Raw genomic sequence first — 19,348 nt, forward strand, 5'->3', positions numbered from 1 at the left:
CTGGAGACTGCGGCTGCCTGGCAGCTGAACTCATCCAAGAGCTGGTGCCCATGGCCCTTCCCTCCCCAGCTTCTCCACCCCCTGTCCTTTCTGGCTCTGGTTCTCCTCCAGCTCCTTGCCAAGCCATTTCAGCACTCTTAAGTGGCAACAAAACTAACCTGACAACAAAAAGTGTGCAGTTTTTTTTTTTCCCCCTTGGAATATGTGCTGAAAGGTCTCAGCAGTGGGCAGGCTGGCAGGGAGAAGAGGGCAGGAGTGCACAGCTGGAGGTGAGATGGTGACAGCTCTAGCCAGAGCCTCTCTGAACCTGCAGCTGAGAACTGAGAAGGGAGACTGTGTTGGAAGGGGCTGGGAAGGGGACCCTGCTAGAGCAGCTTTTTTGTTCACTTCTGAGAAGGGGAGGGGGGGAGAGGAATCCCCAGCCTGTTATTATTTTTATTATTATTAATTCTCTTGCTCCTAAGCAGGAGCTTTGTATGGTAAGCCCTTTCTCTCTTGCCTGTGTAGAGCCAAGGAGCAGTGCTGTGTTCCTGTGCCAGAGCTGTGCCTCACGTTTGCATCCCTGGCAGGAGGCTGCGAGCTGGGTCGTAGAAAGGGGACGGAGTAGTCCCTACATCTCTCTCACTTACAGGGATCCCCTTCGTGCAGAGAGCTGAGGGTGGGCAGCAGCTCCAGGTTGAGCGGTCGTGCCAGGCTCTTCAGATCCCAGCTACAAACATTTTTGCTGTTTACGAAAGGGATTAGGTTAGTGCAGAGAGCAAACAGTGTAGGCTGGAACACTCTGGTCTTCACAAACAGGTTAATTGCCTCCCTTAGCTGCAAGTCAGTTGCTTCAGGGTTTCATAAAATTAGTTCAGTGAAGATATACCTATTAGAAACCCCATTCCACTAATAGGCTTATACTCACATCTGTACCAGTGATTTGGAGGTTAGCAGAGTTCAAAGGCATTTTTAAGAAATGATTTGATATTTGTATGCTGTACCATTTCTCTGCACCTTTCTGTGACGCTGATGACTCATAGTGGGGTTATGGATAGCTCAGACCGGTTACCTCGTGGCAGTTTGCCATGTCTTTACAGAAATTTTACCAGTTCAGCTTTACCAGGTTTATAATTTTTATTTGATTGGTTATGCTTTACTAAATATGCATATTATTGTGTACCAATACGGAAGAGATCTGGAGCTGCATTGCTGTAAGGCTCTTTCATATTCCTATAATTACATCAGTTTCTCTAATGAGCAAAACAAAACCACTCCTTCCCAAAACTCACTGATCTTTGACAGTTTTATGGAAGTAGGAGGCCTTTGTGTGCATTTCTGGTGTTTGCTCTTGGCGCTCCAGTGCCGTGATCTTGGATCACCACCTGCTGTCTGCTGAAAGAATTCATCCTATGTTGCATTTGCTGAACCACGTTGCTTCTTGTTGAGACATCATCTCCAGTTCCCACCCTTCCACAAGGTACAACTGTGTGCATTTACTTACTGTTCCTCTGCTTAGCTTGGAGCTACAAAGTTCATTAATTAAGTTAAAGCTGCATAAACTTTTAAGAAGTGTGCCCCCATTAGGGATTTTTCACTGCTTCAGTAATTTGTTTTTTTAAACAAAGCAGTGTAGAAAAAAACCCTGACTTAAGGAAGAAAGTTGGCACCTGCAAGGACCTGACTGGACCTTTGTAGGGCTGAGAACAGGGACCTGAAAGGGCAGCCGAGATGAATATCCACCTCCTTCTTGTGCCCTGAGGTCTTGGGTGCTGATGAATCAGATGCCAGCATTTTGCAAGGGAAGAAGGGCTGCTTCGAATTCCTACCTGATGTGGACGAATGATTTCTGTGGGAGCAGAGCAACAGAATGAATAACAAACACAGGAGTTACTGCTTCCTTTTGGAACTCTAGGTTACCGTATATCCTACTGAAGTGTTTTCCTTTTTTTAAGCAGTATGTGTTAATGACACTGAGTTCCACTTGCACTGACCAGCCTTTCCCAGACTGAGCATGGGATGACAGCTGTCCTGGTTGGTGCGTGGCAGCGCAAATTCATGGAGGGAATTGGATGATCTGGAATTGCCAGAATTATTCCTGCAACCAAATGTCCATCACACTCCTCTCCTGAAGACTGCTGGCCTGATGCATTGAGGCCGAGAGAAGTGTCTGTCTGCTCCCGAACATTAGTTAAGATTTATTTCATGCCCTCACAGAAGTTTAAGATGACACTAGCTTTTGGGGGGAGCTGCAGCCAGGTTTTCCTAGTCTTGTGATGGTGTCACTGTGTGTGTTTGGGGATGATGACTGCTTTGGACATACCTCTCTGGGTTTCTTGGTGCATTTAAGTTGATGTTTCAGAGATTTTCATGAACTGAAGCAGGCAGGACTGGCAGTACAGTGAGGTATGCCGTCAAGATTCGATGGACAAAATACTTTCTGTTGAGTCTCTCCTCCCAAGTACCTATCTTCACCTGGAAAACCTGGGGGTTTCTTCGTGCTCTTTGTACTCCTTGAGAAGTGCGAGAAGCAGCACCTCAGAATACAGAATTCTCCATGGTGGGTTAGAAGTAGGGAAAGGAGTTCAGATTCTGTGTTTGAAGATTAATGGGATTTTTTTTTTTTTTTGTGCGTGTCCTGTGTTAGTTCTTGAAAATACGAAGTTGTGTAAATGTTGATATTTGGCAGACTAACGGAAGAGGTAGAATCTCCTCTGGGTTTGGAGCATATCAGTGCGCTGTGAAACCTGCAGAGATCTCATCGGGAGTCCTTTTCTGCAGACACTAGTGGAAACAGAGAAAAAAGCAATTCTAAAGCACCAAAGGAAATTAAAATTACAGAAAAAATCAGATGGGAACTATTTCCATAATCATATAAAGAGAGAAATAATTTGAGATACAGATACTCCATGGAATGATGAAACCTGGACAAACATAATGGTGATAAATCTCCAGATAACCAGAGACATTAAATGAAAGATATATTTGTAATAAAAGATATATGATTTTTGCATGTTACTGTGATGGGGGGGGGGGTGACAATGGTATTAAAAACATTTCATTCTGCACCAAAAATCCTTCCTTTGAAAATCTTAGGAAGGTCAGAGAGAAGTAATAAAAAAAGTTACCAGGATATTTTGGCTTAAGAGGTGTGATTAAACTAAAAATAAATATGTATTATCAAAATGCCACAAGCAACAGAAGAGAGAGAGTAAGCATTTTTCATCCTTCAAGCATTTGTAGATAATTGAAGAAAGGAAAGAAAATATTTAAAAAGATTGAAATGCCTTCAAACGGGAGGGAACAGTATTAACTGAGGGGTAAAAACACTGAAAATAAGATTATATAAGGTTCATGGGCTGGCATTTTAAGTAGTCTAAGAGTGAGATTAAATAAGATGCTGGACTATGCCCTTTGGGGAGCAGCCCTGCACCGTAGAGAGGATGGCAGAATAGGTTTTTTGGGGGGCTAATTAGCATTCTCTTCCTCCGATCTGGGATGCTACTAGCTTGGAAATCTAGCTTGTTCTTAGAAAACTGGAAATAGTTTCTGCTCCTGCATATTTTCTAGGGTTACCCCACCAATTTTTTAATTTAAAATAAAAAAAAATCAATTTCATATTTAGTCCTATTTTAGACGTAAGAAGGGTGCAGACAATGTGGGCTGTATTGAAGCACACAGACAATCAAATACAATGAAATACTGTAAGCAGAAGAATTTGGAAAGGAGACAGTATGTGGATGGAATGGAGCTGTCATGTCAGGAGATAAACAGTCTGAGCAAGTGAGCGATAGGGTTGCTGATACCTGGTTTGCAGTGGGACAGCCATCGTTCTGCCTCTCCTGCCTCCCCTTTCAGAACTCGCTCTGCAGATCTTGGTGATGGTTTAGGTTGAGTCAGAAGTGCCTTGCTTCGAAGCTGAGAATGGCAAAGGAATGAGCAGAAACAAAGTGCTAGTGGAATTGCCCTCCGGTGGGGGAGGCAGGGGAATAAAAATCCTGTCCTGCTTTCAGAAAAAGTGCTTGGTGTGTGGAAAAAAAAACCTCTACAGACCTGCGAGCACATGATGCAGGGCTGCAACTGCTTGGGAGAGTGCGTGCAAGTAACTGAGCGCTGGCCGTGGCTGGCATGCTTGCCTGAATTTTTCTTTCTCAGATGAGGCTGCAGAGTTTTGTGTTTCTGCAGGCAGCAAGGCTTTGCAGTGGCTGGACTTGAGTTAATGAAACGGTCCGTTCCCCGGCGCAGGCCAAGGCTTTAGCTTGGCTCTGCTAAGTGGTATTGAATGCCCTTCCCTCTCCTTCTCCCCAGCTGCGGGAGCATGTGGCCACGTGGCCCCCAGGGGAGGCAGACCAGATAGACTAATGTCAGAGCAAATTTGGGATTCAGCCAGTGTCTGAATGACCCGGTGCTGGCTGGAGGTGTGCTGCGTTTATCATTGTTCCCTTCGCCCGGAAGGGAAAGCTGCAGGTAGGCTGATAAAAGGAATTAGAGGTTTGTCCAGCTTCACCGGAGGTCTGTCAGGTCCTGCACACTCTTTGCTGAAAGGCTGCCTGGTAATTCCCACTCAGGCTTTCCTACCTGTGGGGTAAGGTCTGTTTTGCTTTTACTCCATTGATTTAAGCATGCTGGTGTTAGAATAGGCTCGAGCACCTCCAGACTTTGTGGGGGAGGACCCAGGGCTGGAACAGCAGCCAAAATTTAAAATCAGGATTAGTCTGTTGACATGCACATAAATCAAACAGCCCTCCTATCATAAATCTTTTCTTTGGATTTTTTTTTTTTTTTTTTTTTGCTGCGGCGATGAAGCAGTAGGAGCAGTGCAGCATCCTGGGCTTCCCGGGGTTGGGCTTCAATGTCAAGGCTGTTCTCCTTCACCCCAGGTGGCTGAATGCAGCTCCCTGCTCCCACTTTGGTGAGATCCCTGCAGAGCTGCGTGCTTTTTTTTGTTTGCTTATTGTGGGTGTTTTTTACATGATGGTGTAACATTTTTTATTGTCTTTCGGGGATTTCTTTTGCATGGTCAGTTCTTTGTTTCTGAGTCATCTGGTTGGTGTCAGCAACATCTAAGACAGTGCTAAAAGCTTCTGAAAAGCCCACTATCCTAGCATAGAGGTCTCTGTGGGATACCCAAAGCTATGGGAAGAGTGGGTAATTAATGTCTTGTGTGATAGTAGGGATGCTCAGGACTGGGAAAGAGTGAGTGTGCTCCAGGCTTGCAATCTCAGCTCAGTTCTCTACAGGTCTTTGGTGTCTTCTGCGTGGCCAGCAAGCAGCAGATGGGATATTCCAGCAATTGATGCCTGAGCACCTGTGCTGCGTACTCAGTGCTCTTTGCCAGAGCAAAGAAGGGGCTTCTGCACAGATGGCTTTAAAAAAGTAAACCTTTTATTACTGTAACATAACAGAGAGTTGTGCTCTGAACCAAGTGATGCGCTTGCTTGCGAGCAGAGCAATGAGTGTCAGGCTAGAGGAGATGGACCCAGTTACGATACTTTCAGGGATATTAAAGAAGCTTGTTCTTCTTTCTGTGTTTCTGTTCCAATGTTCCAGTGTTTCTTCTGCCTTCCAAAATAACACCTTACTACGTGTAAAGCTTTGTATGAGATCCCAGGGATATGCAATTTGCAAGCCCCATAATTTTTTCTCCACGTGCCAGCCAGTAGCAAGAAAGTTGCTCTGAAAGGATTAAGAAAAAGGTGTCATGGCTTGGAGGAGCAAGGCGTGCTCTTTTTGATAGAAGAGGTAGTAGAAGACTGTGCGATATTATGGTGATGGTGGGTGGGATGTTCACATGAACACGTGTGTTGTTTCTCCTGCTGACGTTTTGATTTATTTTCTGTAGTGTAAAACTGTTTTCTCCTTTTTCCTTTCTTCAGGGTAACCAGGAGCCAGCAGCAACTCCTGATGCAATGGTGCAGCCATTCACCACAATCCCATTTCCGCCACCCCCACAGAATGGGATTCCCACAGAGTACGGGGTGCCACACACTCAGGACTATGCAGGCCAGACCAGCGAGCACAATCTGACACTCTACGGGAGCACGCAGCCGCACGGAGAGCAGAGCACGAACACGGCCAGCACGCAGAACGGATCTCTTGCAGTAAGTGCACAAGGGTGCAGGGCCAGGAGAGCAGCACAGTGCTTTGGGGAAAAAGCAGGCATTGATTGGATTGCTGTTTCTTAAGTATACAGCAAATCAGCAGTAGACTCGAGAAGGAGAGAATTATAAACAAAACGTGGCTTCTGAACTTCCATTACTAAGGTTCCATCTTTCCTTTTGTGAATTGGTGTCTGCAAAGAGAAAAAAAAAAAGTAGTATTTGAAATCGTGGTGTTTTTACCATGGTGGAGTTGTCCAAAGACAGTCTTTTATAAAAGTGTTAATTACTCTGTGTTAATTGGCAAATGGTTCAAATAAACATGATGGAGGCAAATTCTGGAAGGTTGACAGTACAAAGAATTAGGTTGACCATGTGCATTTTAGGTGTAATCCCAATGTGGTTTTGTTTTCAGGAAACTACCAGAGTAGAAAATCACTTTTATTTGACTTTCTGAAGATGGCAGGGAGCTTCAGAGGGCAAAGATAGGAGAGGAGCTCTTAGCTACTGGTCATCCATTTGCCAAACCAAGATTTTTAGCATCTTCTGTATCTTTGCTTTCTTCTTCCCATGGCCTGGAACTGGCACTGGGCAACATGCTGGCAGATTATCCCAGGAAAAGCTTTATCCACCCCTTAAGCCACTTGTTAAGACTTAACTTCCTAATAAAGAGCCTTATGGTGAGAGCCTTCGGCGCTCAGGGGCGGATTTAGTCTGTTAATGCTTTCAGTTTTACTTGTAGTTGGTGTTTGGCTTGTAGAGATTATTTTTTTCCCTGGTAAGTACTGAATGAATTCAGTGCCAACAGTTGGAAGAACTGATAGTGCCAGCTCAAGTGTGCACGGTTCCCGGTGTGTGCCTCTGCTCCACTGCAGTGGGTTGGCTCTGTTGGTCATGGCTTCGTGAAGATATCTTTGATTTCATCCTGGGAATGCCTCAACTTCAGCATCTTAAAGAAGCAGAAGAGTACAAAGCCTGTAAGGCACATTGATAGTGTGTAAAAGGAACTTCAGGTGCTTTACTCTGCAAACACAAATGTAGATGAGAAGAGATCAGGCAGGAAATAAAACTTAGAGCTGGTGCAGTGTGCAGAAATGCAAGTCATCATTTTAGCACCAGATTGTCCGATGTTGTTCCAAGCCTTAAGATTTGGGCTGCCCGTCTCCAGCAAGCAACTTTCTTGAGCACTGCCAGTTGGATGGGGAAGCTGGAAACAGGGAATAAAACAGGGCAGTGGTTTTCCCCATGTGTTTTTGCTGTTCCCCTCCTTGTCCAGAGCTTTAGAGCATTTCTTTTTAATGGAAGTGATGTGACCCTTGACCTTGAATGTAAGTTCTTGCCAACCTTCCTGCTCCTCTTCCATATTAGGAGCCATCTCGGTGGCTCTGCAGGGCTGAGCTCTGTGTTTTATCAACTGAAGCCGGCTCCAAGGAGCCCACAGCGTGTGGCTAGCCTACGAGGAGGGACTGGGAGCCCATCTGTGTGGGAGGGAGCGTTGCTGGGAGACTGCTGGGAGGCAGTGGTGTTGCCAGGAGTCTGCAGAGGGAGCCTGACTGGCAGGGGTTTATCCGAGAAACGGGCTGAATAACACAGAACACTTGTTCTGGCTGTTGGAAACAGGTGGGCACGTCTGGTGTGACCATTTGATGTGGTTAAAGCTGCGTGAGCTGAGCATGCAGAGTTAGGCTCGAGGGCCACAGCTGGCCAGGAGAGGGTAAGGGCGCAGACAAGGGCATTGCTGTGACTGCTATGGCTGGGACTCATCAAACTCAAAGGATCCCAGATGGCAGCACATAAAGAAATCCAAGGAGGGAGAGGGGGGAAGGTGCCTCAACGAAGGGCCTTTCACGTGCCATACTTTCACATCCACTGCATCCTGGATCTTCCAAGTCTCTTTATCTTTTTGTCGAGGACTCCTTCTGTATGAAGTTATTTTTACTCTGTGGGCTGCCTTGGGATGTAATTCCTTGTAACTTTTCTCCTTCCCACTATGCTGATTAATGATGTAGGATCTAGGGGAAGGAAGAAGGCTTAGTAGTTACTCAGGCTAAAGCGTGCTATTAAAATATACAGCAGAACAGGTTGGTTATTTCACCTTCAACATTTACAGGTAATGTCAGGCACCTTGTCCATTACATGCAGTGGTTATTGCTTGTTGGATACACGTGTTCAGTCCATGTGGACTAGACTGCTATGCTTTAAAGGCATCTTTTCCTTTCACCATTTTGTTGTCCTAAACAAAAGTGCTAAATTGAATGGAGCGAAAAGTCATCAGGAGTGAGGTATGAGCCTTCCCTCCCATTACTGTGACTGACAAGCACAGTTGCTGTTGTGTGTGAAGGTGATATCTCAGACCAAACAGCCAGTGGGTTTTTTAGCTGCTGACTTGAAGCCTGTGCTCCCATGGGATGATTCAGGAATTCCTTCAGCCAGACAGATAAGTTCTCTGCTTTTTTTTTTAAGAACAAGGTCTGTGCTTGGTCCAGTTGGAGGGACAGAGTGAGATATCAAAAGGTGTGCTCAGATGGTGGGGCTTTCCTGCTTTTCAGGCCGATAGCCTTTAGGATAATTGCCAAAGTAGCAAAGAACATGGGATGACTTAGGGGGTCCCTCATGGAAAAGGGAATTTAATGTCGTCAGTAAGAGATGCTACACAGCAATGTGAAGGGGTCTATAACAAGGTCCCTAACACACCAGGTTGGAGCACCTTTTCACAGAAACTTGGCAGATTCTTGTGAGCGAGTTAGATTGAATGATTTGAGGTTAGCAGTGGTGTCTGAGTTAATAAACAGTGGTTTGGAAGCCTGAGGTTAAAGATCAATGGTGAATTTATGTAAAATAAACTTTGAGAGTCAAAGTCCATGCCTTCCTATGCAGTATAAAAGCCCTGAGCAAAGGGGAATGACTGGTTGGTGTCACCAGCTAAGGATGAGCTTGGTTCTGGCAGTCTGAGTGTAGCGGAAAGCATTCAGAGCTCTCAGAACAGGCGTGGAAAAGAAATTGACACAATAGGTAGTGTAATACAAACAACTTCATATTTTGGAATATCGTTTTTATTTTAGGATCAAGCCTCATCTGTGGGGCTTTGTTTCTTGCCTGGCATGCAGGTCTCTCGTGCTTCATCTCCAGGCATCTGTCCTTTCTCTTGATACTGTCCCAAAGCACAGCTGAAAGAACTGAATTAAAAATAGACTGAGGTACCGGACCATATTTAGCCTACTTGGTCTGCCTGTTGCAGGCTGTCTCTTAAACAGTTGACACTCTGCATTTCACTACTTATAGTGCTGGGTTGCCTGGTTCCTTCTCGGTTTACTTTAGTGTGCTTATCCCTAATGGAGACACCCAGCACAGTTAGCTGCAAGGGGAGATGCTAATTAGGCTGCAGTACCTCTGGCAGCTGAGCTGATCTAAAAGATTCACTGCTGTCAGAAAAGAGATATCTGGCTCCAAGCGCAAACTCCCACTCCTATTTACTGGCTCTGGCATTCCTTACGTGAGCCACTTTAATTCACTGACCTGGCAGAAAGCTGTCCAATTCTTTCGCTGGGTTAATGAATTAGAGCAGCTCTTGGAGGGATCCAGCAAATGCTGTTGTTGCAAGGTAAGCGTACGGAGAGCATGGCCAGAAGCCGAGAGCAATTGTCAGCTCTCTGCATCCCCTGGTACTCTACTCACAGAGGGAAGATTAATCATCTGCTGAACTAAAAAAGCTTGCTTGATAGTAAATGCAATGCACTTAATACTGTGAGCTGATTATTCAACTTGTTTCTCTTGTTAATGTCAGAGGGAAGAATTTGTATGTCTGTATAAATTATGGAATGCAGCTGGAGATACAGAAGTAGAGGAATAAGTTTATGTAAATTACTTTGCATGAAAATGGCAGGTGCTGTTGCCTTGGTGTTGTCGTGAACCAGTATAAAGCATTATTTAATTACAGTGTCTCGGCTTCTTGATGCGCTGTAGTACTGAAACATACTTAACTCATCCCCTATACCATAAAGGGATATTACCTTTCCAGTTTCTCAAAGGAGACACATCTGTGGTGGGAGACCATATGGGTCATGTTCAAAACCAAGGCAGGAAAGGTGCTTGGCCATCTGGCTGTGCCCTGTACATCTAGCAAGACTTTAGATAGAAGGGAGCCAACAGCACCAAGGATTCTTCAACTGGTTTTTGCAACACATGGATGATGTTATAATGATGACTTTCCCTTGGGTATTTCTTGCCTAGACTGAGATGGCAGAATTTTCCTCTGTAATTACTTTTCATCCCTTTAGTAATTAAAGCAATTGCTCATGTGAGGTATTTCAGGTGAAGAATATGTTTAATGAATATCCTCAGTTATTTTCTGATACTGCTGAGCAAGTGGACACGACAAAAAACTAGCTTCAAATAAGTAGTTAGCTGCTGATTGTTTGGCCACCTCAGCCTAGAAATTGCTGTCCTGAGGTTGCAAACCCTGACATTTAACATCAGGAGTTTTCTTTGAATATGAGGCAGATTATTTTATTATTCTGAGTACAAGGCAGATTATTGTCAGCACTTGCAGACTTGTGTCTAGTGAGGCAGATTTAAAATGAGAAATGGGAAATAAATCAGCAAATATCATTATGTTAGAGTATACAGCTGTGGTACTTCTGTGTGTCTTTCAAAGGTTGTAGCAGATCTAGTAGTACAGGGAAGGATAATAGTGATGATGAAAGGGATGTAGCAGGTTCTTCATGAAAAGCAGTGAAATCTTCACTTACAAAAAGAGCTGACAGGAGTGAAGGCATATGACAAACACACAGAATATTGGATGGTAAGGGAACTGAAATAGGGAACTTTCCCGTTTTCACTTACTAGGGTGCACACAGGAAATAATTGGATGCCATGTATGGAAAAAAACCCCCAGGTTTTATTACTTGGGGTTTTTTCCATATAATGAACTTGGCATTGCAAATACTCTTGTCCACAGCAAGCTGTGACATCAACTGGCTTAGTTTGCTAGAGAAAAACCACTGAACACTTGCCCTGTTCCTACATGCTTCCACAGATCTGGCCGCTATTAGATAGAAGATAATGGGCTGGATGGATCTGAAGTCTGTCACTGTATGGTTGTTCTTCTGCCACTGTCAATGGAACGGTCCAGGGGTGACCACTAGTTGGGGAAATCTTGCTGTCTCTTTCACCTTGTCAGGGCATCCTGGTTTTGTGAGGAATGTGCTGGAACTGCTGACAAAGAGCAGGCTTTTCAGGGGGCTTTATTTCACCACTTCATTGAAAGGTGGGGGGGAGGGGGGAGGGGGGGGAGGAAAAAAGAGAAAAGCCCTAAAGAATCCCATTAGAAATGTCCACCTTTAGATTGAAAGTGGTTACTGACAAATCAGAAAGGTACAGGAGAGATAGCAAAGTTTACTATGTGCTTTCCTATGTTAGGTTTGTGTTCTGTGAGGTATGGTTTTAATGAGGAAAGTGAAAAAAATAACTTAAGCTTCAGTGTGTCTGAAAATGGGTAACTAACAATTGAAAAAATATGGCCTGAATTCATCTGCCTATACTGAAAATAGTAAAAAAAATCGTGCAGAAGTTATTTCGTATGTCCTTGGCATTTTTGGTCCATGTTTTTGGCATACAGAGTTCATTGGATTATAGTTAACTGTGCCTGTAAGTAGCCCAAATAATTTTTTTTTTAATATAACACTGCTGGCATCTCTGAAAAATCAAGTGCATGGTTATAAAATTATATTTACTGCTGTTGAAAGATGATGATTAGCCCTGTGGTCTTCTGTCTGCTAAACAAGTGTTGTTTAAGCAGCAGAAGTTCCCATGGCCTTTGCTCTTGGATATGTAGGACCACAGTTTTGACTTTAGTGGAGTGTGCTGGGGCAGGAAAGTGATTTTGTGTCTAGAGCCTAATTCTTCACTTGTTTTTCCAACAGACCTGCTCGGTGGGTATCTGTTCATCGGTGGGTGACTGGTTGTTTCAACAGAGGTTCTTCACTAGAAGTTGCAGAGATTTTTCCACATTATCTGCACTCTGCTTCGCAGTGGGAAGATTGCCTTCTGCCACTTTTAGCTTTCAGTCCTTGTCTCCACAGCTCTTCAAGCTCTCGATCCAAACAAAGTCGGGTGTGTGGTTTGGGGTTTTTTTGAATTCAAGACTGGTCTAGGAGTGGTAGACTGAGCGCAGTCTGTCTCCTAGATTTTGTAAGCCACCCAAATCCCCTTTTAAATATAGTTATTAGTTACAGTTTGTATTTTGTAAATATTTTCTTTGCAGTGATTTATAGCTCTTAAGCTCCTCATTATGATTCACAACATTTTGGACTGCCTGCTTCTTGGGGGAGAGAATGAGGGGTTGTTTTTTGTTTGTCTCTAACTTGGACCTGAAGCAGTTCCAGTTCTAGAAGCAAGTGAGAGATATAAACAGAATGTTCTGGGTATTAATAATCTCTGTGCTGGCCTGTCACACTGGTGCTTGTCTGGCTTGCTGGGGAAGTAGCCCTCCATCTAGCCGTGCAGATGGAGATCTGCTCGGAGCTCAGGTGGTGCTGGAGCCCCTGCCTCCTTGCTGCTGAGGAGAAATCCCCAGCATTTGATTGTTCACCACCTGGATTAGGACAGAGGAGTCCAGCTGAGAGGTGGGAAGATGCCCCCAAACCTTTCAGAACATCCTCATGTTGCCAGGTGTCCTTCTCCCCTTTTACATGGACACATGCACATGTATACATCCGTGCTTCTCATGCAGCTGCCTCTTCTTACTTAGCGTTTCCTTACTGCTGGCCTGTATAAGGGAGGAGCTGACATGGGGACACAGGCAGCAAGTAGTTAAAAGTAAAGCACATGCTGCTCGTGTCCTGAGCTCTCATGTGTTTCTCAGTGACCTTGGGCAGAGCTCAAAGCTTGCGTGTGCAGGCATGAATGACATTATCACCTGCATCAGTATATGTTACACAGGCTGTGCTGAGGAGGTAGGGTAAATGCAGTACAGCTCCTAAATGCGAGATTTCTGCCACAGCATGTCTCTGTGTTGCCTGATGACAGGCATTGAACGTGTGTTAGCTCCCTTCTGAGCTGAATCGCTGTCTGTAGCGAAGGGAGAGGTCTGTTTCTTCACTGTGAAGTGTGGACATGAGGCCAAAAGGAGATTAAACTTAGTGTGGGGAAGCAGTCAAGGTGGGGAGTGGGCACTTAGTGAAATGAGGGCTTTTGTAGTCTGGCTTGGTCAGGGTAGCACTGTTACCAGTGTCTGTTATGTGCTGCCTGAGAATGGGTTCCAGGCCCTTCCTTTCATCTCCTTCCTAGTGAATTAAGCCAAGGAATAATTATAAAAGGAAAAAAAGAAAGATCTGAGGACACTCTTTCTTTCATTTATGTTGTAGCTGAATGTGTGGCAGTGGGCATATGTACTGAGCTAATGTTATAGTGGTGGAAAGTACAAATCTTACCTTAGGGCCGTGGGACCATAGAGATGAGGAAGCTACAGCATCCAGAGAGACAAGGTATTTAATATTAAACTTATGCTGAAAAATCAGGTTATGTGAAAGCCTGAAAAGCATTTGGGGACTCTCGGTGTAGTTAAAAAGTTAAAGGACCAAGATCCCCTGTTTCTCCTCTTTGAAGCATTTGTCTCACTGTACACATCTCAAGTGCTGCAAATGGCACTGCCATATGCAGGACCAGCTGTGAGTGCTTTTGAGTGGGCCACTGTACATGATACATCGCACCCTTGGTAAGACAGGAGTTCTGCCCTTTACCTAGGAACAAACGGATGGGAAAAGAGTGCAAACAATGTTCTGGCTTCCTCCCCTGTGGAAACAGCAGATCCAGTCCTGTGCAACCTATATTTAAAGACTGAAATATTTTTGTCATCACGGTTCAGAATCAGTGCGTTTCCTCATTCACACAGCAGAAGATGCACCTTGCACATGGGTGTTTGCTCACTTGCCAAATCCATGCAAAGACATAGAAATTTGGGATTTGGCAAATGGCACTAGCAGGGCTCCATAGTGGGTTTTAGATATCCCTTTCAGCAGGAGTGTTGGTGTTTTTTGGGAGTTACTTCGAAGAACTCACTTGCAGGGGTTGTATACAGTGATGACAGATAGGCTACTCCTGTGTTTTGTCCTTCTTGGACAGATTGGCCCTGAGGAGCAGAGCACTCTGACGGAGTGATAAAAATCCCCCACTAAATAGCATGGTCTGATTTAATCGCAGGCCAGCTGCATTGATTCTTCCCCTAGGGTGCACTCTCTGTACGTTTGGAGAACCTTTTAGTCATAGGGTTGAGGGCAGGAGAAAAGGCGAAATGGTGGCGGTGGGTGGAGGCAGCTTTTGGGTAAGAGCAGATGGAAGTCTCTGAGGTTGTTTTCAAAAATCTGATGTTTGTGGGATAGATGAGTCTTAGCCAAATAAAAATTCTTCATTCTGTCAGGCTTCACCTGAGACTTGCACAGCTATGGGAAGCAGTGATACTCACCAGAGCAGTATCTTCGTTCTTCCTACCACAGCTTAATTTGCGTTAACAGATGAAACATGTTTTGTGCTGCTGAATGCACAGCCCTCCTGAAATGAAACGAAAAACCGCCACTGCTTGGCTCAGCATGACAAGACCCCAGTGCTTACTGTTTGCTTGCCTTATCTTTATATTTACTTGCTTTATAACCAATGTGCAAGGTCAAGGTCATGTCTGTAAGTGATATTTCTGGGCAGAAGACACTCTCTTAATGTTGCTGGTTTAGTTTCTGTGGAGAGATGATTCCAAATGTACATAAAGTGTTGTATATTGAGTCATGTGCAGATCGGCCTAGCAAGTCCATTCAGTGGTTGGGGAGATGTTGTGGGCAACTCCCCTCAGATTTCTTTCATCTTTGATATACAAATCACAGGTTTAAAATGGGGAAAAAAGGGCCCAAACCAGCAAAAAACTCACCCCTACTCTTCCATCTTTAAGGCCTATGTGTGTACTTGAAAGTGCCTTAAAAAGACTGACTAACAATTGCACAGTCCTTGCCCTCCGGTAGAAGGGCAATTTTTACTTGATGAGTTAAGGACGTTGGCATCTAAAGAGTTGCAACGACGCTTAAAAGTGCATCGCACAGGTAGTGAAAGCATGACTCCTAGGAGACTGAGGTGAGCAGCAGGATATAGTGAGTGGGTGGGTGCTTTTTGAATACCTTGGCCTGTCAGTGCATGCACTTGGAAAGGGACAGAGCAATAAAACCAACCAAACTGTAGTCTGCTTTGTTCTGTAGCTCTGAGGTTTTGAGGTTGTTTTTGTGACTAAAGTGTGAAGAATGCCATTTTCCCATCAAGCCGTTTTGCAAAGGGACCTTGCCGTTATATTAGTGCTGTGCTCAAATTTTACCCCTTTTCAGTCTAAGCCCACACAAGTGGCTGAGATTCTCTTCCTTTCTTTTCTTCTGCCAGTTATCTCTGCGGGGGAATTAGGTCTCTCCTCTCGCACACTGGTCTCCCTTATTCCTCTGCCTATGTGCTTTACTTTTTCTGGGAACAAGAACTCCTGGCCTACCCCTTGACCTTGCTTTGCAATGCCAGTCAGTACTTGAGAATGGTGGAACAAATTCCCTTTCTTAGCTGGGGAACTGGTAGCAGAAAGTAGCACTTGAAATTTTTATACATCTTACATTGATGATGACGACTGTTTTCTCTTCCTGGGCTCAGTTAAGTGTGAGAGAAAAGTTAATCAAAGACATCCGTAATCTGTTCATATATGGATTTTACCATTTAATTATAGATCTTCTTTTAGGGTAATGTTTCTCTGAAGGGAGCTTGACAGAGCAGATGCCGTTTTGCCTGGGGATGCACGTTTGGTATTGGCCCGGTGAAGAGCTGCCACTTCAGCTGTGGGATTTTGATGATTGTATGAACATCCTGCCACATGAGATTAGAGTGGCAGTACTACCTCCCAGCCTCAGGATATGAAAGATCCGCCTCTTCATTAGAGCTTTCATATGGTGGCAGCTGAAGTGAGGAAGAACAGGCTCAAAGAGAGAAGCAATTTAAGAAAACCAAAGACAAATCTACTAAGCTGATAGGTGATACGAGGGGAGGGAGGCTGAGATCTCATTACTGTTTACTCATGGAAAGGGTGGGGAAGAACAACGAATCAATTGTTAAGGGCTGCTGGCTTTATCAGAATAATTGTCAAGTGCTAGATAGCGCAATTACAAGTGTAGTGCTAATACCTAAAAAAGAGGTAGATGTGGCATGTGAGAGGAATTGTGGTTTCAACTCATGCATGTACTTTTGTCTCTCTGATTTCAGCAGACAGAAGGAGGGGCACAGACAGATGGACAGCAATCACAGACACAGAGCAGCGAGAATACTGAGAGCAAATCCACTCCAAAACGACTTCATGTGTCTAACATTCCCTTCCGCTTCCGAGATCCTGACCTTCGGCAGATGTTTGGGGTAAGTTATCAATGCCTTTTAAGGCATGGCAGATTCTCCTTTCCCACAGGTGGGACACCTGGTGCTGATGCACTTACATGAATGAAAAGCCCTTCCCCCTCAATTTAGTCAGCACACTGTAAAATACTTGCAGGACTAGGACAGTTGGTAACATTTAGCTTGGCTGGTAAATACACATGAGAATTATAACAGTATTCTTCCTATCAAGTTGGTAACCGAATCATAGAATGGTTTGGGTTGGAAGGGACCTTAAAGATCTAGTTGCAACACCTCTGCTATAGGCAGGGACACCTTTCATTAGACCAGATTGCTCAGAGCTCTGTCCAGCCTGGCCTCAAACGGTTCCAGGGATGGGGCATCCACAGCTTCCCTGGGCAACAATGTTCAGTGTAATCAAACAGTTGGTTTGGGAAGAAAAACAACAAACAAACCCAAAACAAAACGTCCTTTTCTTTCTGAGTAAAGACTTGGATTAAACATTGACTTAATGTATCCCTTGCAAAGGACTGTTTTTCAGTTGCATAGAAACTTGATGAAATATTTATGTCCTTCCCCGTGATCCATTTCTGCGATGAAACATTGCTGCAAGGTATTTGCCAACTAGCCATTACATGTGGAAAAGCTAATGCAAGTCAGATGGTATTTTACATTATGTATGATATACATTTTGTTTCTCTTGACCAAATAGTTTGTCTTCCCTTATCCTTGTATGCTATTCGTGATTCTCAGTTTACAAGCTTTTTGAGAAGAGCTTGTTTACATGAGTACAGGTGGTTCACATTCCATGTGAATGCAGAGATAAATGTTACAGATGCTTCATGAACTAACCCTGAGGTTGAAGTTATCTACATATCATCATCAGGAGTATTGGACTTGTTGATATGATTACAATATGATCCTTGGTTGATGGCATGTTTAACAGTCTTAAAAACTAATCAGAAATATTTTTTTTTAAGTTAACAACCTGTTTAAGATACAGTCCAGAGAATTCAAGTCAGGAAAGATCAAAGCTAAAGCTCCCCTTGTCACCATAGGCTTTGAGTGTACGCCTTGGTCCTAACTGCATAGCCAGCTGCTCCTCCAAATTCTGCAGTATGCCTGTTTCAGTTGTTCTGTCTCCTGAGCCATCTCTGTGGGTGTGTATGCATGCACATACACACACTCTCACATGCAGAGTAGTGTTGTAGTACTGTAAATATGTCAAATTCATGGATTTCAAGCTTAGACTCGTATAAATGAGAGAAGAATTGGGCTTATTTGTTCATAGTTTGGACAGTACAAAGCGAACAAATCATGCAGAAATATTAAAAATTTCACTGATGGTCTTAATGAGAGCCCCAGTTGCTCTATATTGTGAGAGATCTCTGCTCCTTGTTCTTGAAGCTTTTTGTGTCCATAAGAAGCTATTTTGTGTATGAGGCCAAATGGAGAGGAGTGGTCAAAATGCAGGAAGGCAAGGCTGCTGTTCAGGAGGACCTGGCCAGGCTGGAGAAATGGGCTGAGGGAAATCTTAAGACACTCGGCAAAACTGAATTTCAGACCTTCCATCTGAGAGGGAATAACCCCTGCAGCAGTATGGGCTGGTTGTCTAGGGAGATGCCCTGCCGTAAAAGATGTGGGATCCTGATGGACAACCACTTGAACATGGGCAGCAGCGTGCCCTCAATGCCAAGGGCACAGGCTGCACCCTGGGCCATGTTAGTGAGTAGCCTGCAGGCCCAGGGAGGGGATCCTTTCCCTGTGTTCAGGAGTTGTACTGCATCTGGAAAACTGTCCAGTGGGGGATCTCCAGTGCAAGAAGTGCACTTCATCTAAATGAAAATACTGGAGCAAGTCTAGTGGGCACCACTGAGATGGTCAGGGGGCTGCAGAACGTGGCATGTGAGCAGAGTCTGAGGCATGGGCTTCTGCAGCTTTGAGAATAAAAGGGCAGAGAAGGGCTGTTTTGTTGTCTGCAACTACCTGATCAGAAGATACAGAAAAGGTGTATCCAGATTATTTTTGATTGTGTATGATGATGATGAGACAAGAGACAGCAATCACAAGTTGAAACACAGGAAGTAAAATCATAGAATATCCTGAGTTGGAAGGGACCCACTAGGATCGCACCATGTGCCTGAGAGGGTTGTCCCAGTGCTTCTTGAACTCTGGTAGGCTTGGTGCTGCGGCCACTTCCCTGGGAAACTTGTTCCAGTGTCCAACCACCCTCTAGTTGAAGAACCTTTTCCTGATATCTAACCTAAACCTCCCCGACACACTGCTTCATGCAGTTCTCTCGAGTCCTGTCATTGGTCACCACAGAGGAGAGATTTGTGCCAACCCTTCAGCTTGCCCTTGTGAGGAAGTTGTAGATTGCTACGAGATCTCCCCTCAGTCTCCTCTTCTGCAGACTAAGCAAACCAAGTGCCCCTAGCTGCTTCTCATACGGCTTCCCCTCAAGGCCTTTCACCATCTTCGTTGCCCTCCTTTGGACACTCTCCAGTAACTTAATGACTTTCTTGTATTGTGGTTCCCAAAACTGCACACAGTATTCAAGGTGAGGCCTCACCAATGCAGAGCAGAGCAGGACAATCCCCTCCCTTGACCGGCTGGCCATGCTTCTTTTGATGCCCCCCAGGATGCGGTTGGCCCTCCTGGCTGCCAGGGCACTGCTGACTCATATTCAACTTGCCATCAACCAGGACCCCCAGGTCCCTTTCCATGGCACTGCTTTCCAGCATCTCATTCCACAGTCTCTATGAACATCTGGGGTGGCCCCATCCCAGTGCAGAATCTGGCACTTGTCTTTCTTAAACTTAGTACAGTTGGTGATTATCCAGCCCTGTAATTTGTCTAGGTCTCTCTGCAGGGCCTCT

General features: G+C 44.7%; 1 protein-coding gene across 10 annotated transcripts in view; it reads left to right on the forward strand.

Annotated features, from left to right (window-relative positions):
* RBFOX2 (RNA binding fox-1 homolog 2) overlaps positions 1-19,348 on the forward strand; it is a 167,532-nt gene that overhangs the window by 105,729 nt on the left and 42,455 nt on the right. For 9 of the 10 annotated variants that reach the window (XR_003570723.1, XR_003570722.1, XM_027879550.1 and 6 more), the window contains 2 exons: positions 5,856-6,080; positions 16,347-16,493. Coding sequence is in view for 8 of the 10 variants with exons in the window: in XM_027879550.1 (XP_027735351.1) it covers positions 5,856-6,080; positions 16,347-16,493 (372 nt within the window). In the remaining 2 variants the exon portion in view is untranslated. The remainder of the gene's footprint in view (positions 1-5,855; positions 6,081-16,346; positions 16,494-19,348) is intronic. The other variant, XM_027879553.1, reaches the window with a different exon arrangement.

This window comes from Empidonax traillii, unplaced genomic scaffold (assembly GCF_003031625.1).
Source record: "Empidonax traillii isolate 1590-97213 ecotype Southwest subspecies unplaced genomic scaffold, ASM303162v1 scaffold55:size2822071, whole genome shotgun sequence".
Lineage (NCBI taxonomy): Eukaryota > Metazoa > Chordata > Aves > Passeriformes > Tyrannidae > Empidonax > Empidonax traillii.